Raw genomic sequence first — 25,019 nt, 5'->3', positions numbered from 1 at the left:
CTGCTCTTTTCCTGCATCCATTCATTTCTCCATGAAACATGTACCCTATCGGCACCAAGGATGTACCCACCCTGGTTGCTGATGCTGAGAACATAGGGTCAGGCAGGGCAGTCTGGTCTAATCTGTTGGTCCACTGGTTCAAGCCAATCATAGCAGAAAAACAGGCTTATGGAAGATGTGAATGAAAGACCCAAGCTATGAAAATATAAGTATCATCTTCTTGTAGCATAGAAGCTCCCATGCCTTGCCTAACACACAGAGACGTTGCCCAAAAGCCACAAAAGGTTTTCAGAAAACAGAAATGACCTTTCCCAGTAGTCATCATGAAGATACCTGCCGTCAAGTGAACACTCTCCCTCTCATATGTGGATGGCAAATGCCTCATGCAGAGATGCTAAGAAAGGGGTGGAAATACGTGCCAAAGTATTTTTCCTCCCTGTCCAGAAAAATACACTGGAAAGCATTGGTCACTTTTATTTTAGGGATGAGTTTTAAGGAAAACTGATTTAGGTTCATCAGTGCCCTACATTTTCCCAGAAGGTCTCCATTTACTGGGCCCACTGTTATTTTAATAACTAGGTATTGTATTTAATATTTCCATTAATGTAAACTGGGATATGTTGCTTCAGTTTTCAGTGTATGCGTTCAGCTTCTGCTGTAGTCTTTATCCATAGCCCAGGAGTTAACATGGGCAGTGACTGCAGTTCTCACCGACATCAGGTTAAATCTGGCAAGCAACCAAGTATAACACCTACTTTCCTGACATTTTGCAGGGGCTCACTAACTACAGCCTAGGTTTAAAGGAAAGCTTTTGGATGGTCAGTGATAAAATACTCCACAATGGACTTGCCCCTTCTTGTTTCAGGCAGTGGTGGAGAAGCATATAATACTTCTGGCTGGTCAGCCATGTGGTGTAACCGGCAGCTTGGCTTATGGTCATTGCCAGGGTTTGTAAGGTGCATAAAGTCCCAGAGTGGTTAGTGAGGGAGATGACAAAGTATGGGGGGGGAGGTGTTAAAAGTATGCAGAATTTAAGCAATTCTTTAGATAGGAGAATAAAAAATATTTGGAGCACTTATTATAATACCTTATTTCACTCATTGTATTTACTGAATTGGCATTAATTTTTTTTTTACCGTTTGATAATGCTTTTTCAATGAGTAATAATAATATAAAAAGTACATGTTTAGCAAATAATCAAATATGGTTTTTCCATATCTCAAAATAATTTTGATCAACTAATGGATTTGTTTACATTTTCCATCTACTCCCGGGGGCCATGGTCATGTCACTAATATATGTAAACCTGAGTCACAAATCTGCTGAGGAGCCTTCACTAGTTAGTAGTTACTTTAAGGAGACCATATCTGGAAACATGCTGTTAATTCACACAAACAAAAATGTGTGTTTACCTGTCTTTCTGTGGAACATGACTTTTCATTTAGATCAACTGTCTGTTCTTCCATATTTCTCCCAGGATTTCATTGTACATGTCTGATCAAGGCAAGGCAGCTGCTAATATGTTGACTCTGGTAGCATCCGCCTATTAAAAACCTTGTATAAAGTCAAATGATGCCAGTCTTATCTGAATGCCATCAAATGGTTCAAAGAGTATCAAATGAAATTAATCTGAAATTGTTTTGCTGTTTACATCAAATATAAGAAATCAAAATAGAGCTTTTGCAAGTTAATTTTACAAATGATGAAGTTTCTGACATCAGGGATACCACTGTAAATTTAGTCTAAACATTTAGCATTGAGGGTTATTTAATTTTGCAGGGATAATATGAATGCAAATTTTGATGGAGCACAGCATATTCACTAATCAGATGTTATCAATCAAAGGAATCTATGAGGTAGAAAAGTACTTGGGATTGGCCACAGAGCCCTTATTCATGATTGCTTACAGACAAGAGATAATGCTCCACCAACTGAATTAGAAGCAGTAGTGTCCCCATTTGTAAATATTGTATACATACAAAGTCAGGTAGCAACAATAATATTTTTGTGACAAGATATGTCAAATATAAAAGTATACCTCAGCAGGGCAGCATGTGCTTGTTTTTTGTCACTCATCACCCATCTGATTTTAGAAATATTTGAACCTTTGAAAAGCTCTTGATTTAAACATTCCCCAAAGTTATTGAAATCTTGTGGGAAAAAGTGTTTAAATTTTGGTTGCATTTTGGTCATACTCATTTGGAAGTTTTAAATCAAAGCATTCAGTCACTGAAGTGCTAAGGAACTTCATCTTTGAAAGCTTTGATGGAAGGAAGTGAATTTACAAAGAGCTGGCAAAATAGACTATTTTTTTTTTCTTTGCAAAAAGCAAGAAATATTTGGGACAAGGTAAAAAGTATGGGGTCAAAAGCTGTGCCTGATGCAGTGTTTACATTCTGAAATTATTCTTTGGAATATATCAATTTGTGGAAAGAAATCTTTTACTTTTTATTAGGATAACTATACATTCTGCCCAGGAATGTAAGGAAGTTGAGAGGCCATTGATTTTTCAGCATAAATTTATTGAACATTCAAAAGAATCATGGAGACAACTTACTTGAAGCTTTGTTTTGAAAAAAATGTTTGGCAGAGAAAGTTCATGTGAATGGATACAAAATATAGTGCCTTTAAAATATTTGGGCTGAAATACACAGATTTCAATATTTAAAAAATAGAATTGATAATATTCTCATGTATCACATTTTTGGTGTGAGTTTGCAAAGAACTCAGTGCCTACAGAGAGGGTATTTTCATAATTAAAATTATGGCCTACAGTAAAGGCAATTAAAGGTGTCAATTTAATGACCATTAAGTACAATTCTGAGATGGTTAAGAACAATTTTATGAAACTCTTTAAATGAAAAGATGACATTAGAAAGTACATTCTTTTGAAAAATAACTTTGACAGGTTATAGACTGCTATCACTAGGAAGCTAATTAAATAAATGAATATGTGGCCCAAATAATCATTCTTCGTATACCATTTTAAAATAGGTATCATACAAGTTTCTTTTGTTTTAATGCACATAAAATATATTTTTATTTTAAAATAATCATTTATGAAAATAAATAAAAATAATATGAAATAATTTTATAGGTCCATTATAATAAAACCAAGCTTTCAGTTGGTAAATATTTCAAAAATTATATAATTCTGATTAACCCTTACAGGTGTATGGATTTGGTCAATAAATATTCCTGTTACCCTCTCTGTAGGAGGACTGTTTAGCCTATGAATATTGAATATGCAAACTTAAACATCAAATTCATTAAAAAAGTAACTGGGCAAGTGAAAATCATTTAGTATTTTGGTATACTAACTTATGCTTTCTTCATAACCAGAACCTCAGCCTTTGGATGTTTTATACCAAAATAAAAGAAAAAATCAGCTGAAATAGGAAAGTTTTATGAATTTGAGCCACATGGAAATCTGAGTCATTTTCCAAGAAATTGTTTTGACCCAAACTCTATGCTGCTGAAAAGAGGAAGCCACTTTTGCCCTTTGGGTCAAATTCCCCAGTGCCTTCAAATCCTGCTTTATAAACATGAATACTTATGGGGCAGACAGAGACGGGTTTTCACCATTGTGCCCATTAATGGATGGTGGTGGATTGCTAAGCATGCACTAGGTTGCTCTGGCAGCATATCTAACTTTTAAGGCAAACTGCTTGGAATATTAGATTCAGTAAGAGAATGGAGGAAATAAAAATTTTAAATTAGGTTAAAAAAGTAAAAATGTCTTGCAAATTTGATATACAAAGACGACACAATGAGCCTGAATTCTCCTTCTACACAAAATGGTTGGAGAAGTACAGACCAGATGGCCAGAAGCTATTCAAACCATCCCAGCACCCTTTACCAAAGAGGGGGTGGCTGTGGTCCATTCTGGCCTCTGCCCTTATTTATGGTCTCTCTGAGCCAAGTAACTTCATAAACAAGAGCAGATGTAAGAAGGGGAGTTTGTGCTTTTTGACATTTCTGCCATATCAGTACTCCTACAAGAAACCCCTATAGGGTAGTGGGGTCTCCTTCACTCCATGTCTCCAATAGGATGGAACAGACAATAAAAGATGAGAATGATTTTTTTCTTTTGCTGCACAGAGTATTACTATAGAAATGGTCTCTTAAACTTAGAAGGTTTTGCTCCATAATTTAGTACAATTCTAACTCAAGTAAAATACTAGAAAGGAAAAAAAAATTGTTAAGAGTTATTGGAGGTTTTAGGTTTTACTAGATGTAGTGACTATAGTGACACAGAGAGTCAAAAGCCGAGGGGATCCTAGCTAGATTCCAGTTACAATGGAGTCCATAAAGCAGTGAGATGATGGTGTCAGGACATAAGAAATAATGTAAAAATATCACTCTTTAGGGACATTTTTTTTCTCTAACATTTGAGTAATTTCTCAGTTATTTTTTTTAGCATTGGCTATGTAACATGGTAACACACACATTCAAGATTTTCTATAAGCAAAATAAAGATACTCTTCTTTGAAGCTGAAATCCATTTCATTTGAAGAATCAGAGATTGAAAAGATTGTCTTCTATTTGCTTCTAATTCCATGAAGGAAAAACCAATCAATTGCTGGGCATCCTCCTAGGAAACAAGTTGGGTGGGAGACACGCCCCAGCCGTGTACTCTCCGTTGACTTTGTAGCATGTCTCCAGCCACTGTCTCTATTTCTGAAGTAGTTTCCAAAGGATAACTGAAGCATTCCTCAGGCCTGCAGTGGGTTTAAGGCATGATTAAAAATGCATCACAGTTTGACTAAGAAGCCACGATACTAGGACACATACCATCTGGGTCCCTGACAGGCCCTGTTGTTACCTGCTGGAAACATTTCTGAAGGGCTGTGATAGGAGTGAGGTAAGCCGAGCTGGCAGATCACCTTGTAAAGACAGAGAAGAAATCAGGGTGAGTCAAATGCAAGGTGCTGCAGAGTTGGTGCTCTGACAGAAGCAGAAGCCCCCCAGGGAAATGAAGCCTTTGGCTCTGTGGGGGTGTCTTTCCTCACCTCATCATACTGCGATAGTGACTGAGGTTTGCACACTGCCAACGGTGGCATCCGAACGAGTGAGCAAAGATTTTTTTTTCAGCGTCAATAAATAAGTTGTGAAAAACGTAATTTATCTCTTGGAGTCATTCTGTGGATAATAACCATGTTGTTCCGTTATGGTATAGTGGTTTCTACAGCAGGACAATAAAAATGAAGTTAACTGGGTTAAATACTGCTTTTATGTTTCGTAGGAATCCGAGAAAAAGGGGTTAATTGAAAGAATCTACATGGTACAGGATATTGTTTCCACTGTTCAAAACATCTTGGAGGAAATAGCTTCCTTTGGAGAAAGAATTAAAAAGTAAGTTCTACATTTGCGTTGTGGTATTTGAAGCCAAGCAGCCATCCCCAAGGACAGTGGAGACACAGGGTGGGGAGGGTGGGATCAGAAAATGCAGGAACAGAAAAACGAAAGCAAAGGTGTTGGGGCGACACCTGTTTACTCCGGTTTGTTCTTTGAACTTGTTGATTTCATGAGTGGTCAGAGCTGTGGAACTGGGGTGACCGCATGGCCGATTCATACCAAGTCCCCCAGCGTAATTATTAATAGGGCTCCATTTGCTCTCAAAACTATCCTGGCTAGAGTGATAAAATATAGGTTAATAAAAATACAGTATCTTATTCAGGAATAAAAGAGAAGCAAATATTCCCTAATGGAGCCTTTTTCATTCTGAACCACAGAAGAGGTAAATGCCTTGAGTGAACAAATTTCTCAATTTTCCAAAGAATAGTCTAAGCTAATAGCATCATGGATGCAAAGATGGGAAGTCGGTTTACCATGTGTGTGGTGCCTTAGGACAGGGGTCGATAAACTTTCTCTGTAAGGGCCGGAGAGTAAATATTTTCAGCTTTGTGAGCCATATCTACCCAACTCTGTTATTTAAGTGTAAAAGCAGTCATCCTTGATATGTAAATGTACGGGTGTGATATGTGTTCCAATAAAATTTACTTACAAAAACAGGTGGCAGCCCTGTTTGACTCGAATCCAGCCCATAGCTTGCACGTCCTTGCCTTAAGGCCTGAGGGCTAGATTGTCTAATGCAGTTTCAAGTTGAGACCGACTCTGTGACTCACATTCATGTTCATTTGTTTGTTTTGTTTTATACACAGTGAACTCTGTGAAACTTGGTCTTTATTTGGTACCAATGAACAGAGCTTTTTTTTTAAACCAGAGCAGTTTTAAGTTTTTTTTCTTTAGAATTACAAACTTATTCCCCCACTTTACATCCAGAATTGTATCAACCATGTCTTTCTATCTAAAGATTCATTAATGTTTTTTTCTAATTTTATTGGCCACTCTAGCTTAAAGAAAGAAGATAATGTTTAGAAATTGCATGGGTAAAGAAGAGAATAAAATCAGTGCTAAAAGCCAAGTGAAAGTTTTGTATATCAAGATGCAGGGAAATCAAGAAGTGATCATTAATATCAAGAAATATAAATAGCTAACATGGAACTTTCTATGGCCAATCATCTTCCTTCTCAGTTCTTTATCAAATGAAATTGCTCTTGAATAACCATTTATCACTGGCAAAGTAAACATGTTTGTTTTGTTTAAAAAATAGGTTCAAAACCATCTTTAAACAGATTTGGTGAGTTTTACTGAATTTAGAACAGTAGAAAATAGTGAAAATATGTGGAGGACACTACAGGTTTCATTCATTTGCCTATCAGTTCCCGGGTTCCACGTGCTGACTCGGTCTAAGACTGAGAAACGTATCTATAATAACAATGATAATAGGAGCATCAACTGATGTCATGTGCCAGTCAGACTGTTGTAAGCCCCTTACACAGAGTAACTTCTTTAAAGAGTTACTTAAAAGAGTCGGATTAAAAGATTCCAGCAGCCCCATGGAGTAAGGGTCCTTAGTATTTCCATTTCACAGATAAGGAAAGTGGAGCACAGATTGATTCAATAGGTAGCCCAAGGTCATACAACTAGTAAGCGAGAAAGCTTGGATTCGTCCTTGCCGTCCTCATTGCTACACAATAATGTCATTATCCTCTAGAGATCTATTTTCCAATAAGGGACTAAGCACTGATGCTCAGCCCACGTAAGCCAGGATGTTGGGGGAGGTCTGACCAGCCCAGAAAGGGATACTGAGTCAGTGGAAAAAGCCCATGAAAACACCGAGTGAGGGATGCAATGCAAGCAAGGAGGATAAGAGGATGTGGAGAGGGGGCCAGACGGAGGAAGGAGTCCGTGTGGTTTGAGAAAACTGTCTCCGTGCTTGCACATCTCTAATAGACAAATGTGGCCGTTGTGCAGTTGATAATGGTAAAGGAAATGTATCTGATGAGAGAGGAGGGCAGAGTGTCTTAAACAGGCCCCCGACTCTGCAGGGCTTCTGAGGGGCGGCTGTGCCCAGCGCAGCTGCGGTGGCCATGTCTGAGACATATTTTCAGCCATGAACAGAGCACTGTTCTGCCCAGCTGCAACACAGGAAGGCTCATAATGCTCCACTCCTATTAATTCTTTGGCCATTCATTATTGCAGTGACCTTAAAGTTCCTGCTTGCTATTCAAGTGGGATGTCATGTGTAACTCGGTTGGAATTCCATTGTAATTCAATTCTTAAGGACCAGGAAAACTTTCACTCAACTTCTGGCAACTAATAAATAAATAGGCTTACATAAAACTCTTGGAGCAAGAGTTGCCGATGGGGAGGACCCCAGTGGCATCTCATTTGCATGCCATGAAGTACATTTTCTTCTTTCTACTCTCTTCTACCTTCTCCAATTGCCTTTTCTGTTATCACACATATTTCAAATGCATGTATATAAGAGACTAAAACATTTACTCAACATGGAGCATTTATATCATCTCAGACAGCAGACAGGATGAGTCAGAAGGTATTTGCCGTACGTCCCATCATTGTGGAGTGGTGACTCTAATACTTGTGTCGTGGGGTAGTTGGGGAAATCTCCGTGGAGGAGATAATGAGATTTAAGGTAGGCCTAGGAGAGGGAGGCCATCCCTGCAAAGGTCCTAGAGTAAGGCTGAGAAGGCACATCACAGAAGTAGAGCTTCTCTGGGTAGGAAGTGCTGCTGAGGAGCCGTAAGGATGAGAAAGCAACTAAAGTGCAACGACAGTCATCGTGAGGACGTGGGGCGTGACAGATTGATGCACCTTGTGTTTAATCTGAGAGTAAGCTGTTGAAAGGGACAAAGCATGAAGTCAGAGAGACCCAGGAAAGGGGTAGAGGCCAGGTGTGTGGACAGAGTTCATGAGCTGGAGGGAAAGCATGCACGTGGGGAAGAAAGCATCTTGTAGGGTACACCTCCGAAGAAGAATGTGCAGGATTATAGGACCAGTTGTTCCTGTGTCCGTGGGTGGAAGAGTCAGAGGGCTTCCTTTGTTCGAGCCTGGGGAAATGAGGAGAATAATTCCACTGACACAGAGGTCATCTAGTGGGGGCCCCAGTTCAGGGAGGAGCTAGCGGACGGAGCCACGCCCACTTTACTGGATGTGTTAACAATCGTTTTTCTTTAGAATTTTGGAATTTTGAAAATGATATTCTTAGGACATGTTAATTACCCTGAATGGTAGGATGAAAGAAGGGGATTCCTTGATTTTTTTTTTTTCATTGATTGAAGGGTTTGGCTCACTTGTGTCATTACTGCCCAAGGTAGGGATTCCCTACCTTCTCTAAATCCTTTGAGAGAACACCCAAGTCAGGAAAACTAGGGAAGTCTACGAAAATACTTAACCAATGGTTTGATTTTGAGAGGGAAACCTCTGATTTACCAGGGTTTTTTAACCTTGGGTGTTCTGTGGAAGATGAGCACTATGAAATATTCCATGATAAATGGGGAGACGGTCTAGGAAATTCTTGCGTGTTAGGGATATTACTAAAAAGTGTCTTTGAATAAAGTCCTCAGTTTTATAAACAGGAATATTCAGGGAATTAAATAAGCAAAATGTACCTTCTTACATTTTTCTTTAGTGCCTGCTGCAGAGGCAGTGAATGGGCTCCTGAGCTCACTTCTGAATTCAGATCCTACGTCTAGTTCTACTGGGAATAAGTAATTTGGGGCCACTTTTATGACTCAGAGCCCTTACTTGTAGAATGGGAATAGTCATAATTCCTTCTTCTAAATAGTAACATATTTAGAAGAATTAAATCAGTTAGTATATATAACAAGTTCAGACCAGTGTGTGGCATATTACTGACTTAAACATACTAGTTATTCTGAATATTATTTTTGGTAAATTGTCTTGACTTTCTTTCTCTCTGTCTCAAATCACACAAGTGTATGGCCCCCTCTTTTCTAAACATTTAAACATTATCCCACTGAAATTGTGGGTTACTGGGAGAAAAAATGTAAGAATTAATGGAATTGGCTCCTAGGAAAGCTGAGAATCAGCCAGTGTTAGTGAGAATGTCACATAATGTGTCTGGGACACATCTTCATTTCTAGCACCCAACACAAATACATAAGACACACCACGTTTGCACACACACACACACACACACACACAAATACACAACTATGGAGATCTTCATAAGAACTGTATTAATTGGGAAAGAATTGACATTTTCATAAAATTATCATTTTCTAATATGTGACTAATATATTCATCTATGTAGGTCATCTTTAATTTATCTCAAAATTATTTTAGAGTTTTATGTACAGAACTTTGACACATTTTTGTGAGGTATATTTCTACATACTTGTGCTTTGTTTCATACTATTTTAGATGGTACCTTTTTTTCAACTTTCATTGTTAAGGAGCTATGGAAATGAAATTAATTTTCCTACATTGACTTTTGTATCGATTAACCTTGGTAAATTTAATCATCTCCATTTTTATCTAAAGATTATTATTCTGGATTTTCTATTACATAAACATATTATGTAGGAACATTTTTTTTCTTCCTTATTTTCCAGTTCTTATGCATTTTATTTTGTTTTCTTGATTTATTGTGTAGGATACTAGCTGCAGTACAATGCCGAGCAGAACTGGTGTTGATGAACATTCTTTTCTCATATATGATCTCAGAGAGAAAGCTTTCAACATTGCATCTTTAAGAATAAAGTTTGCTATAGTTTTTGAAAAGATGCTTTATCATATTAAGGAAATTCCATTTTTATTCCTAGTTTGCTAAGAGTTTTTATCCTGAATGTGAGTTTTTTGTCAAAATTTTTTTCTGCATTCATTCAGATGATCGTGCTTTTTTTTCTCCTTTATTTTTGTTAATGTGATGTATTATTGTCATTGATTTTCAAATGATAAGCCAATCTTCCATTTTGGGAGTAAACCCCATTTTGCCATACTATAAAATCCCTTTATAAACTGCTGGATTTTATTTATTATTTTTTTGCTTAGGATTTTTTCAGTTATCATCAGTGAGATTTGATCTATAACTTTCTGTTCTGGAAAATTCCTATTTGGAGAGAAGGTTATTTTAGTCTCATACAGCAGGACGGTGGTGTTGTTGGTTATTATCTCTAAGAGTTTTTGTAAGCCTGGTGTCATTACTTTCTTTAAGATTTGGTAGAATTTGCTGATGAAGCATGGAGCTTTCTTTTAGGAAAGGTTTTAATTAAATATTCACTTACTGTAGTATATAAATCTGTTCAGCCATTCTTTTTCTTCTTCTGTTTCTATTAAGTTGTCATTTCCTAGGAGTTTGTACATTTCATTTACATTTTCTACTTTTTGATATAAAAGTTGTTTAGGAAGTCCTCTTACTGTCTTTAATGTCAGTAGGATATGTAGCACTGTCTGCTTCTTTATACTTGATATTGTGTTTCCCTTCTTCTTGATGAGGATTTATCAATTATACTAGTCTTTAGAAAGAACCTTTCTTAATCTGACCTGTTACCTATTTTCTTTTTCATTTATCTCTTTCTTTCTTCTACTTTCTCTGGGAATAATTTACTGTTTTTTTTTCTAACTCTTTAAGATAGATAACTAGATCATTTATTTTCAATCTTTCTACTTTTATAACATAAGCATTTAAAACTGTACAGTTTCCTATAAGCACAACTTTAGCTCTGTGCCAAACACTTAGGCATTGATATTTTCATTTTCATTCAAATTTAGTAAAACCTTTTTTCTAATTTCTGTTTTGATTTCTTCATTGGCCAACAAGTACATTGCTTAATTTCAAAGAATATGGAGATTTTCTAGTTATCTTCTTGTTCCTGATTTCCAACTTAATTGCTTTATGGTCAGAAAATACTGACCTAGCAAATGACCTACTTTTGTAAATTTTCCATGTGAGTTTCAAAAGGTTATTGAGTAAATTGTTCTATATATATATTCATTGATTAATTTTGTTGATGTTGTTTAAATCTTTTATCTTCATGCTGATTTTTATTTTTCATTTGCTTGTATTAAGCATTTAGGGATATCTGTTACACCTTCCACTGTGGTTGTGTGTCCATTTCTCCTTGTAGTTTGGCCAGTTTTTACTTTCTAATTTCTTAGCTATGTTATTTGGCTTGTGCATATTAAAATTATTATATCTTCTTAGTGAATTGGATCATTAGCCAATAGGAAGTGACCTGTTCATCTCTAAATAATGCATAAATAATAAAAGTTTGCCTTCCTATCTTGCTTAACTAATATTAATACGACCATACCACCTCCCTTTTGTTGGTTTGTCCTACTTGCTTTGTTTCCATATCTTCTCAGCTTCTCTTCATCTCTTCCTTGATCATAGTAAACACTGTTATTTACTATAGAGTGTTTTATTTCAGTGCCTGAAGTCTTTTGTTTTAGATTTGGCTGTTACTTCTGCTGGCTCTTACTCATCATGTGTGTGTCCTGTTGTGTTTTGCAGTTCTCACTATGAACTCATATACTTGGATTATTTTGTGGAGAGGACTCAGATATCTCTCAGTTCATAGTACATTTCCCAAGGTCACTCGAGTGACCTTGGAGGACTACCAACCTGGGATTCCTTTTATTCTGTTCTTTAATTTTTCACTGAGACTTTTCAAACTACACTGGTAGCTTAAACTCAGATGGAAAATCTCTCTACCTGGCATCAGGATCATGACAGGCAGAGTTCTTTGCATCTATTAATATATGGCAGACTTCCTTTTTCTCCTTTCTTCTCCTTTTCTTTCTCTTTTCTCCTTCCTTCTATCTTTTGTTTTTTCTCTTTCTTTTTAAAATTCATCCTTACCCTGAATGTGTTAGCTTGACGCCATAGTCTCCTATTAGAATCTCCACATATGGACACTTCATCTCCTGCCCCCCACCCCTCCCCGATGTATCGGAACAGGTGAGAGACAGAAGTTTAAAATTTCAATGTTTGGCAGAGATTTGGTGGAAATGTACTTTGGACCCTAGTTACCTCCCAGAGTTCTTACAGTTCTTTTTAATTTTTGCATTCTGCTGCTTTCTTATTTTTATATCAGCCTACTGATGGCTTTCGTTTATTTTTCTCTGTTTTTTTTAAAGGTTTTAAAAATTATTTATCCTAGTATTTGACTTTTTTGAAATTCTAAAGCCAGGTGGTATTGCTATTCAAGGAATCATAATGTAATTTCTTTGTGAGAAGTAACTCCATGTATTTTTCCATAGCTTTTATTATCTTCAAAATGCTATATATAATTAGCTTTCTTTTCATATTTATATCACTTTTGTGCAATAACAAAGAAATAAGTCTGGCTAACACTTGTTGCATGATTACTATGTGCCAGATACTGTTTTCAAATGATTTATATTTATTAACTCATTAATTCCCCTCAGCATCTCTGTAAAATAGATACCTTTATAATTCCCATTCTACAGATGGGAAAACGAAATCAGAGTTGCTGAGTAAATTGCTGATGATAATAAAAATGGGAATGAGCATGATTTTTATATTGTAAACTACTAGGTTAATAAATATATATTATTATGCCAGAGTGATAAAAAGCACAGTTTTGTTGCTACCTAGTTATGGATTTGTTCAGGGTCTGCCACTCCTTAATCTTCTGCTTTAAAAAAAAAACAAAATAGGGCACAGAGTGTACTGTTTGTTTCTACATATTTGTTTTAGTTTTGATGTACTGATTTCATATCTTACTCTGTTTTTATTTATTTTTATTATGAATGTGATGTGCAACCATTATAAAAGTAATCAGACAGCCTTCTCTGTACCCCCCTCTCTCCTTCCCCTTCCCCCCTTCCCCTTTTATATTGAGCTGCCGTTAACAGTTCAGAGTATATCCTTCAGAGGTTTTTTTCATGATAAAAACCTTTATGTTTGTACATGTGTGAGTTCAGTAATAAATATGTCTATCTATATCTCTCTGTATCTATATATCTATATGTTGATATTATATATATATCCATACATACACACACATTTATTTATGCAATTTATTTTTTCAAACCTTTAACTTTGAGCCTCTATGTTACAGTCAGAGGTGTTTGTGTGGGTCTTCTTTTTATATTCTCATTGCTTTTTAAAGCTGCATGATATTGCAGAGTATAAATCTATTTAGATTTTTCCTTCTATTTAGATACTGTCCTATTAATGATACAGAGGCTATTTCCCATTTTAATCACTGCAGCAGACATTCAGGTGCCAGCACACTGTCCCTGTGCAAGGATATTTGCAGGTTAAACTTCTTGCCATGGCATTATGGGGGCAAGTGTGGAGTCCATATAACATTTACACAAATACTGTGATGTTGCCCTCCAGAAAGTTCAAATATAAATGCTACAGTAGAAGAGAGAAGTCAGGAATAGACCGACGTGGTAGAAAATGAGAATGACCTAGAAAAAGGCATAAGTGGGGGAAGTACTGATTATTCAGTCTGGTGGTGTCCCGTTGCTGGACTGGAGGACATCTTTTATAAGCATTCCCAGATCTAGAAATCAGTGAGAAAACATTGAGAAATTTGGGCCTGTAAAATATACAATTTTTATGTTTACAAAATCATAAAAAATATTTAAAAAATTTTTTAAAAGACAGGAAAGCAACAAATTGGGAAGCAAATTTGACTGTGCAAGGATTTCCACAGTACATTCAATTCCTCAGCCTATGTTCTAGATGTGCATTGCCATACAAGTTCAGAGGAGGCAACCGTACAATGAAAAGAGCCAGTGGGCCCATGAAAGTAATTTGTGGGAACATCACATGGACCGCCTACGGGTGGTGTAATGGTTTATTGCCAAATGCTCCCCAGTGCATTTCAGGGCACTGCTAACCTTCTGGAGTAAATGAGTCTGGAAATGCTAAATGTAAGTCATTAGAAAACAGAAAAGCAACGAAGCACTGTAGTAATATCCTCCCTTGTCTAGACGGTTACTGGCAACCGTGTGTTAATTGAGAAAGAAATATTGACTTGGAAGTGACCTAACTAACCTTCCATTTTGAAGATCTCCATGCACGGAGCCATCATGACAGTACTGCAGCTTTAAATCACTTTGGGGGGCCAAATGTCTTCTCAGAAGCTGTTGGTTCCAGGAAGGCAAAGCCACCCCGATTCTGACACGTTGAATGGCAGTTGGTCTTCTGACCTTCTCCTCAAGGATGTTGTGTTTCAGTGCCCAGTTTGGCAGACTGCCATCTTCAGGTTTTTAAAGAAGCTCTCCTAATAGACCGTTTTTGTTTGTGTAACTAAGAAGTAAACATGGTAAGAGGAGTAGACAGCTGTTCTTGAGCATCAGACAAAATTACATGTTTGTGGTTTGTCTACAGCACATTTAACTGGACGGTCCCGTTCCTTTCATTCCTGGCCTGTTTGATCCTGGCAGTGGCCACTGTCACTTTGTATTTCATTCCACTTCGGTACATCATTTTAATCTGGGGTAAGTTTGGCATGGTCCTTTTGCTAGCCATCAATTCCAGGTAAGAACCAGTGACTCATTTGTAAAGTGCGATTGTAAACTTTAAGTGTTCTTGTTGGCAATTAAATGTGAGAGAAAGGAAAACATTTAGGGAAACAAAAACTCCAGGACCTCCCTGAAAAGACCAGTTTGCATGAACAATGATCAGGTTAGATATTTAAAGGCCTCTTACATAATTGCAATCAAATAAAAATGTGATTGAGCATGTGATTTCCCTTTGGGCTTTCATAGTCATAAATACTTTTGAATCATGTATTGCTGTGGCCCAGTAACTTTGCAGGAAACACTGTTATCCAAACAGTAAGCAAACAACTGCATCTTGCCCTTCATATTATTTAAAAGTAGATCTGGCCACTGCTAAGTTGCTCCTGACACTTCATTTCTCCAGGAGGGGAAAAAAAAAAGAACTCAGTACTGAATTCCATAAGCAGTAGAGGAAGGGGGTGGTCACTTGGTCACTGCTACCTAACCAGTGCCTGAAGGGAGAGGAAGCTCTTATTGAGCAGGGGAGATAGTGTGCCTACATTAAGTTTAGCTGCTTTAAAAAGGTAGAAACAAAAATGTCAAACGTGGAATCCATTTCATGGCTTGATTTACTAGTCATGCTGCAGTTGGACAAAATGCAAAGAGCCCTTGTGAATATTTGTGTCTGTTGCTGGGTGGGCTCCAGGTTGATATAAGGAGAGTACATTGCAGCAAATTAATTGTTAGAGAAGCAATCAACCCTTCTCCATAAGAGCCTGGCAGTCCTGGTTGTCCATTGATTGTTCCTCTGACTGCTGTTGAGTTTGCAGCTATAGTCCAGATTCTAGGGACCTTCAGATGTTACGATGTTCAGAGAAGTTACGAACATAAGTGATGCACTGAGATGTGTTCATCTCTAAGAAGCTGAGAGCCTGCAAATGTCAAATGAAAGTTGCAACATTCCTAAAACCATTCAGCGTAGACCTTCCCAAAGGGAACCTAGCAAGATGGAATCCTGCTAGGAAAAAAAGCCAAATGTAGGCAGTCAGAATTGGGAAAAGTCATAGGAATAATAGAATAACTCATGACATTTCAGAAGTAGAATGATTTTGAAAGGGCATAATCCATTCATTCTCAATTCTGTCCAGGAAGCAAAAATCCTACATAAAGAATTATCTCTCCTTTGCAGAAAGCCCAAAAGAAGAAAAAGATATTCTAATTCCCTCTCCAGGGGTCTGTATTAATCCTGGATGGCCCTCACTTTTGGGGAAAGTCTTCTCATATCCATGCTTCGTTTTGTCTTTCATTGCTTTGTTTGGTAACAGTTCTTGCCCATCAGTCCGTATTTGACCATTAAGAAAGAAAGCATAAAGCCCTTCAGAGCCTATTAAATAAGAAGGAATATTTTATGAAAGAATTTGCCTGAATACCTTATATATGAATGTTTTCTGTATAGACTGAATAATCTTATCCTTTCTTAACTGTTTTTCTTTAATAATTAGTTTCCAAGTCCATTTGCTAATGACATTTAAAACACAGATCTTAAAACTGTTGTTTACCCCAATCAGAACATGATTCAAAATTAAAATCATTTGGCCAGTGTTTTGTGCGTGTTTCAGTTCAGCTGATAGCATTGTCAGTTTGATAAACACTGTTCCCCAATGATTTCTTCATTGTTCTGATGCATACTTGATTTGGTTTTCTGAATCTCTCCCCGGACAAACAAGGCTATACTGCATTTCCTCTTTTTATCATCACTTTTGGGATTCCAATCCCATTTACCAAAAATCACTTCGGCTTCTTCTGGTCTTATCCGCCAAGATCTTGGCAGCTTTCCAACAGTAACTTCTGGCATCCACTTAATGAGAGATTGCTCTATTTATCGTTCAGTTTATGGATGAAGTTTATTAAATAGCCTGGAATTCTTTATGCTCTCTTAGGCTGACAGTAACCCTTTGAGCTTTATATTCTGTGTCTGGTTCTTTAGTTTTACATTCTAGACAGGGGCTTGTAGTTTATTGATGAACTTACCATTGGTTAAATATTCAAAGCCTTGACAGTGAAAATGAGCTATTGCCTCTTCACATCATATAAAACTTTCCATGCCATCATGGAATATATGCAAGTCTCCTGTCACTCTTTTCCAGGGCAAATTAGTGATTGGCTAGCATGCACCCCAGATATTCCTTTTGCAAACCTCTTAAATGATTGAATCCTTGGCAGAAACTTTCCCATGTAGAAGAAGTGAACTTTATATGCCTTAATATCCAGTGTTGCTTTTGACTTTATGAATGATCAGAAGACTATTTCTACGTGACTTGCTCATGTTCATGAAGTTTAAAAGTGGCAAATAAGATCCAAAGATTTTTTTTTTTTGTTCCAATATTTTTCACCCTTTGGAACAAAGTTATTTAACTGTATGTACGGTATCTCCATATTCTACAGCAAAATAATATTTTCATAGAAATTTTTATTCTGTACCAAAATTATGAACAAAAGCCTATAAAAACAGCCTAATTTCATAGTGGCCAGTGGGGGATATTCTGTGACTCACCAAGTTCACTGTCAGGTTTTGGAGGGTGAGACAGTTTGCTCTCCTCTTTGGCCTGTAATTCCTAGGACAGCTAAAAATAGATAGTAGATTTCTGAGGAGTGCTTGACAGATATTTTGTGAGTGGATGAATCTGCCCAAGGTGAGTACCTGTGATCTACATAGGTGACATTTCATTGTGAGCCCACTACCTCTTGTGTGGGAACATAGTTTTCTTTCTATTTATTTTTTATTGAAATAGAGTTGATATTCAATATCATCCTGGTTTGAGAGCATAGTTTTTGAAAATGAAGTGAAAAGTAGTATAAGAAGGATATCTGAAATTTTCTTTAGGAAACCACACCTTCTGAATTTTGGTCACTTATTTGATGTATGTATTCCTAGAAGTCAGAGAATTTCTTAGAATCAGATCCCATGTGGGTTTTTCTGCCCCTTTTGAGAGGTTTCCTGTATTTCTTTTATTATCTTCTTCATCATAGATGCTTTAATTTACAGTTTCTCAGTTCTGGACTGAGGCACTTTTCTTTTTAATTTTTTCAAGGTACATATGAATACCCCAAGCTAGATTTTGAGCTTCTTGAAAGAAGTAACCCTGGCTTATTTAACTTGGTATCTCCATTTGATAGCACAATATTTTCTGCATGCAAGGCACTCAGTGTTTGTTATATGAGGAAGCAGGGACCCTCTGCCCCACCTCACCCACGCCCACCAGTGTATTACAGTCAGGGCTACATGCCAATCACTTATAGAAATATCTGAAAAATGCTGTTATAACTCAGTTTCAAGTGGTTACTCCCCAGGGGCCATATGTGCAAAGCAGCCATGTGATTTTTCCTCTGTCTGTCTTCCAGTGATTTTTTTTTTAACTGGGGGCCTCTTTCCACTCCATTGATCTATTCAGTGTATGATCTGGAATCATTAAATGGTTGCGTATTTCCCAAATGTTATCCTTTGGTATTTGGATCCTTCTCTTTTTGTGCCAAAGTAAAAATTCACAACATATATGCCCTCTGTGTGTCTGTACTGAGGCTGCAAAATCTAAGAGTATGTCTATTGTGCTCCTGGATAAAGCCATAACTTCCAAATCTGGGTGTATGATCACATGCCCAGTAGTAGAAAGACTTCTCTGTATCTGCCTCCTTTGTTTTCTTCGCTTATTGGCATCTAGACTAATGATGCTATTTCCCCCCTTCCTTGTTGTGCAATGTCAGATTATAGAATCCACCTGCCTCCGTTGTCCAAGGTGATTCTCCCATCAACCTAGGAAACTAGCTAAGGCAGGTCTTTATTATTTAATTTTTAATATAAGACATCAGTGGTGCAGGAAAGTTGAGTGATTTTTCTCAAACCACACAGCTACTACAGGGTGAAGCCAGAGTGGTGTCCCGCTCTTCCTGCTAATCTACAACCCTGTTTCTTGCCCCAAGTACATGATACCCTCTGGACACTTGGTCTCACATGGTAGATAATATGGTGGTATTGACATTTGAGCCTGTGACACCTTAAAAAAATAAGGTGTGCCTTTGAAACATGCAGTCTGAGTGCCTTACAATTTTTTGTTCCAAGTCTTTCAAGCATAGACAGTCTCAGTGCATTATAGACTATTTCTGCCCTTCTCGGTGCATTTGAGCTGCTGTGCAGGTTTATAATCTTCTCAGTGACTAAGAATGCAGTGTTTTGATCGGCTGTGATATTATCCCTGCCTTGATGTTCATTGTAAAGACTCCAGATGCGCACACTATATATAATTAACAATAGAAGATATATCTTTTCTCAGTACGTCTTTGTCTCCCTTCGTCATTTTGCCTTGTCTGTTTGCTTTTGCCAAGAAGCCCATGCTACAATTAAATGTCTTTAGAATAACACAGTGGAGAACATTTTAGTTTAAAGGAAGGCTGGGGGAAATTTAACTAGAAACATGAAGCTTGCTGTGGGGGTAGGGGCAAGAAAGGCATAGAGCAGCTTTGACTTGAGAGAAAAAGGATCCTCTGCAAGAAGCCTTCCCCAGCCCGACCACCAAGACACCATTTACTCATGAACAATGGCTGGCTCCCATTTGCAAAGCAGATATAAGTCTGACCCGCTAAAGAAATGACTGGAGTTTGGTATTGTGCTGGGGTATTAAGGTCATGCAAGAAGTCTAGTCCTTAGATGAAAGCAAAATAATATTAAATGATGGAAAACATTAAACCTTTTATATGTTGGGGACTATTGAATAGTTACATGTTACCTTGGCTTTGGAGGAGAAGCCAGTCAGTGTGCACCTAAGGTGAGAATTCGTTTACCTAGCAGGTATGATCCTTGCTAAACAAGCATTCCGTGGGGCAAAACTTCAGAAGTCTACCTATTCTTTCTGCGTTAAAACCATCGTGAAAAAGGGTTGGCATTGATGAAAAGACCACACAGCTTATGAGCTCTGGACACGGGCAAAGCAGCTCCAGAAGCAGTGTAGGAAACAGAGGTGGTTGAGAGGGGCTCCCCTCTGAAAAGGAAGCCACAGACAAGAGATTGTCCTGGACACGCCCACACGCCGCAGGTACAGCCGCCAAAGACATCTTAAACACCGAGTCCTCCTAATTATTGTCCCCGTGCTAAATTAGCACAGACTCCAGTGACTAGACAAACCCACGCCCCGGTGTTGCGGTCCATAAATTAACTTAACAACCATAGTAAGATAATTTTCCAATAATAACTTTTCACAGTTTTCTGTGGCATTAAAGTCCAATCATGTCAAGTTCTGTTCTGCAGGGAGAAGAGAAAAACCTGTGAAAATGAGTTGGAGTCGGGGAGATAGATTTCTGCAAGCTTCTTTTTAACAACAGGACAAAAAACAACTCCCACCCTGTGCCTCCCAGTGCTGCACTTGGTCCAGAGCCCCCCGAGCAGAGACTTGTTCCGGCTCATGAAGGCCTTTTCCCATCTGGGACATTTGTTTTCCTAGCAAAGGAGACTGTTAATCAGCATAGTCCGAAAAAGCCAGGGAGCTCCGCGGTTGTAATGTGTTCCTGCCGCCCTGCTGCTGGGATCGTAATGGGATTTTCACAGCTCAAGAAGGCAGAGCCCCTCTCCTACAGTCCCCCCTTCTTTCCTTCAAGAAAAAAACATTTATGAATGTTTCCAAATGACAGCAACGTGTGCATGACTTGAGGTCTAGTAATTGTTTTCACACTAATTTTTACTTGTGAAGGCCACCCTCTTGCCCCTCCCAAGTTAGGCGAGTTTTGATAGACAGATAGACAGACGGACAAAGCCAATTTCACGGTGTTTTATTTTTCAGGCATAAATAGATTTACTAAGAAGCTTCGAAACCCCTATGCCATCGACAATAACGAGTTACTAGACTTCCTCTCCAGGGTACCGTCTGATGTTCAAAAGGTATGTAACGAATGGTCACCACCAACAGGCACCCCAACACTGAAGTCTGGCTAGCGCCAGGGCCAGAGAAGTGCAAGGCTGTGCTTGTGTGAGTAATTGAGATAAAGAATCAGAAAATCCTTAAAGAGACCTGGCTTGCAGGGAGATGGCAGGAAACCCTTTGTCCAAAGCATGAGATGATTGGGGAAAATTATCCTGAAAAAGAGCTACTTAAGAATGATCTGGAACTCATACTGTGTGGCTGTAGTGAAGTGGCATTTTCCTTTTTTTTGATCTCTTGCCTCCCCAAAGAGGGTAAGATGGGCTCTGTGAGTGGGAGAAGGAAACATGCAAAGCTCAAGGAGGGTTGCTTATTTTCTTCCTCTTCCAGAGGGCAGACATTTTCAGGGAAGGTAGGGAACAAAAGGATTACTCTTTTTATTCTTGTTTGCCCTTATTATCTCTGGGCTTCCCTTCCATCCCTTTCCCTCTGAAGACTTAGGGATGCTAAGGGCAAAGCCCCTGCTCACTCTAATACACAGAGAGGCAGCAACAGTGTGAAATAATTTGAGATCAGTTAGAAGTATTATTCACAGGCAATGGTCACTTAGTCCTGCGCTGTATGGTTTCTGTGGATACGTAGAGATTAAGCAAAGCAACAATGCTAGAAGGTCCCAGAGTGGCCCTGATCCAGGCCCCTGCAGAGCAGGCTGCTATAAACCCAGGGGACAGAGGGTGGGCAATGATTTCGCTAATGGAGAACAGAAACTATTGAACAGGTAAACGGGGGAGACCAAGACATGAAATACCATCACGATGGTCAAAGACACAGTCCGTTATTATCGGAGAGAATCCCAAATCAAGTATCGATTTTCATCTTTGGGCCACTGTATCGTAATTGGTTCCCAGCAGCTCGGCCAGATTGCAGAGACCTGGAGCTGAAAGACCCCTAGAGTTTCTTTCCCATCATTCCAAGTTCTCTGTTAAAATAGACTCCATGATGCTATTTTTCATTAACCACCATTCTATAATTAGCTATTAAATGCACTCCGTAAATGTGAAGTTACTCATTAACATTTGCATTAAGTGATTAGAAAACAGTAACCTGGCACATTTGTTTTGCATTGAAGGTGGGCAGGTATGCCATTCCCTACTCCCCTGGGGGACTGTCCTAAAACACTCTAAGGGAAGGGTGCTTTTTTTCTAAGCATCTGCTTTTGACAAAGTGTAGCTCAGCTTATGTCATGGGGCGTGATGTCCTTGGGGACTTGGGCATAAATGCTAAAAAAACAGTGAGCACATGTGGTCTGTAATATAATACTTTAAATAAAGTCATTCCACCATCAGCTCACACACCAAAGCAATGTGATTGCAGTGTACCATCACTTGATTAAGTTCATGCTTTCATCCTTGAAGCATGGAAATTCCTATCAAGCTTCCCCACCCCTGCCTAGACTGTCTCTGCATAGTCCAGGCATCAGTCCTCAGAGCAGTCACCCAATAGGAGCTGGCATGAATACAGGGGATACAACAAAAGAGCATTTGAGGAGGATACACAGTATGCTAGTAACATCCTCTGTGTACCAAGAGCATTTTTTAATAACACAATAGACAGTTTGCCACTGGGGACTCCCCCTGTGCTCATATTTATCACAGATGTTTTACCCATTACCTTGTAAATGAAATTCATTTTTAAGAAAAACCTATAAAACTCTGGGCCAGTATCAATTTCAACATTTCTCCCTCTCTGGCAAAATAAATGCATACAATTTGCAGAAATTCTTGCCTCTAAGATTTTAGATATTTTTAAATGAATAATTCTTAGGAAGTTGCTGTATCATATACTAAGATAAACATTCCCAAGAGGCAGTTATCAGGCTCGCTTATGGTTGAACACGGGCACACACACAACTAAAATCATCCAGCAGTGGTGAAAGCAGGTAGAAACCCATGCATCTCATTAGAAAAACCTGCTTTTAATATTTTGGTTTCAAGAAATGATGCATAACTTCTCAAATCCTTCCTGCAATTAATCCCTCCGTGTTCCTGTGTTTAGAAAATGATTCATTACCTTTGAACCTTCCTTCCTTTGCCTGGGTTTGTCCTTGGGGAGCCATTAACACACACTGTGGGGAGCTAGGGTTACCTACCGGCCAGCGTCACGGCTGTTTGTTTGCACAGGTGCATTATGCAGAACTGAAGCTCTGCAGCCAGAGCCCCCTTCGGAAGAAGCGAAGCGCTGTCTAGGACACACACCAACGAGGGACACCAGCACCCGATCCCGTACGGCTGATTGGACCTATGCCACCTCTCTTTCCGTGGTACCCGTAGTGTCATTCTGCAATGCGTGCTGTGCGGAGCCCTCTCTGCATTCTGCCCCCTTCTCCACGTGCACAGACGTACATGCACATGCACGTCCGCCCGCCTGGGTATCTTACTTGCCACGTGGATCAGCCCAGCCAAAGGAAAGACCCAGACACAGCGGAAGACCAACATCCCTTCTCAAATAGGAGAGAAAGGCTGCCATGGTCTGAACCCCCTCCCTGAGAACAGTCAGGAGACCCCTTGGATTCAAGAGTGACTTTGACCTTGTTTTCATACCTTGAGGCAGAGTCTCATGAAGAGTCAGTTATTTCCACTCCCCGTTTCCATTCTCCTTTCAGGTTATTATTCATGTGAGTCTGTCTTCTCTTGGAATTAACAAGTCTTTGACAGCCAGGATCTGTCCAAATAATGTATATTATAAAGAGATTTTTAGTAATTATTGGATTAGCCCAAATCTTTGGGAATCTTTCAGCTGTGATTACTGAAGGCCTGTATGTAAAATTTCAGTAAACCTCTTGGTGCTGGATGCCAATGGACGCCCCGGGAGGGACCGAAGGCCTCATTCACCTGGGAAGTGAAGGTTTCACCTTACAACGCCGTTTCTTCTGACTTGAGTTTTTGCTTATTTCCGGAATAAAATGTCAATATTGTAGCTTCAGAAAGAGGGAAAGGAGGGGAGAATGAAAGAATTCTGAGGGCATTTAGAAAGACAAAAGTTGGGGAGCAAGATTTTAACAAATGGGGCTGCTTCCCTGATGTCATAATTCCCTTATTTTCCCACATTTTTAAACAGGAAGAGAAAATACGTAGCAGACCAAATTGATCTTTTGTTCCTGGCAAAATAAGCTACACATAATAAAACGATATCTCCCCATTCCTAGAAAAGTACCACCTCAAAGTCTTCCTTGGATAGCATCTGCTTCTTGCATACCCCACCATTTCACAGTAAAAATCCCCATTTGGGGCATATATTAAAAAGTATGCGAATATCTTTCTGTTCAAATGATATTTAAGTTGTAAAGACTATTTTTTGATACATACCTCGTATATGCAGTACATATATATACACATATAATACCATATATATGTATTGTAAAGAAAAGTTGATGTAAAAGGACCTGATTTAATCATGAGCCTTACTATTTCTTTTTCTCTCTGGTTGTAATTTAATAATCTTCAAACAAAATGTTTATGAAAAATGCCAAAGATTCTAAACCTTATCATCCCGCGTCTGTTTTTCTTCATATTGTATCTTCCTGGGTTGCTTTCTGGCTGCGCCAGATTTCTGCATGATTTGATTTACTTCAAGTTAATGAAGCTGGCTGGAAAAGAGCCTTGTAGAAATTATAAAAGCTCCAGTAAATCTCTTAGTTGTACATACAATAGATACCCAAAAACCTCTTTTGTTAAAGCAGTTACTCAATCTTCTGTGTAAACAATGCCTCATTGTCTCACTCCCAGCCATCATCTAGTTTATCATGGTCTGTCATTTTATAACGACCTAAGTCAGACATTTTTAAACAGACATGTGAGATCTGATCAGTCATTTGAATGAAAACTTTCAGCAACAAAATAACCCCTTATTATTTAAAAGTGGAACCAATACTTTATTGTTGTTCTTTTGCTATAGAATTTCAAAATGAAATAATTTGCCTGACAAGAACGCATCTTTAGTTAGACAGCTTCCCTCTATAGCCGGACTGGGATGCTCAGTGTCAAGTTTAAGGCACCAACGGCAGCCGGGATGCAAGATGAGACCCAAATCAACCTTTAATACGCTGCATATGGAAAGCAATTGTTAATTGATTAAGTAGACGTGGGACATTGGAAATGAATGTTAGCTGTTAAATGAAATGTGAAGATCTATACGAGTAATCAGAAACTTGTATGAAAGATTCCAGAATGCTTTAGGTAAAATGTATGGATTATGGATTCGCTGTGTGATCATTAAAGATCCTTTAGTAGGAATGTT

The 25,019-nt window shown here is 38.4% G+C and overlaps 1 protein-coding gene across 3 annotated transcripts in view; it reads left to right on the top strand.

Annotated features, from left to right (window-relative positions):
• The window catches only part of MCTP2 (multiple C2 and transmembrane domain containing 2), a 212,430-nt gene extending 188,163 nt beyond the window's left edge, over nt 1–24,267 (top strand). For all 3 annotated transcript variants that reach the window (XM_036878637.2, XM_036878636.2, XM_036878643.2), the window contains 4 exons: nt 5,246–5,355; nt 14,705–14,814; nt 20,646–20,743; nt 22,904–24,267. In XM_036878637.2, the coding sequence (XP_036734532.2) occupies nt 5,246–5,355; nt 14,705–14,814; nt 20,646–20,743; nt 22,904–22,969 (384 nt within the window). In that variant the 3' untranslated portion in view covers nt 22,970–24,267. The remainder of the gene's footprint in view (nt 1–5,245; nt 5,356–14,704; nt 14,815–20,645; nt 20,744–22,903) is intronic.
• Nucleotides 24,268–25,019: the final 752 nt, after the last annotated feature.

This window comes from Manis pentadactyla, chromosome 18, assembly GCF_030020395.1.
Source record: "Manis pentadactyla isolate mManPen7 chromosome 18, mManPen7.hap1, whole genome shotgun sequence".
Lineage (NCBI taxonomy): Eukaryota > Metazoa > Chordata > Mammalia > Pholidota > Manidae > Manis > Manis pentadactyla.
Note: the sequence above shows the minus strand (reverse complement) of the source record. Positions and strands in the feature narration are given on the sequence as shown.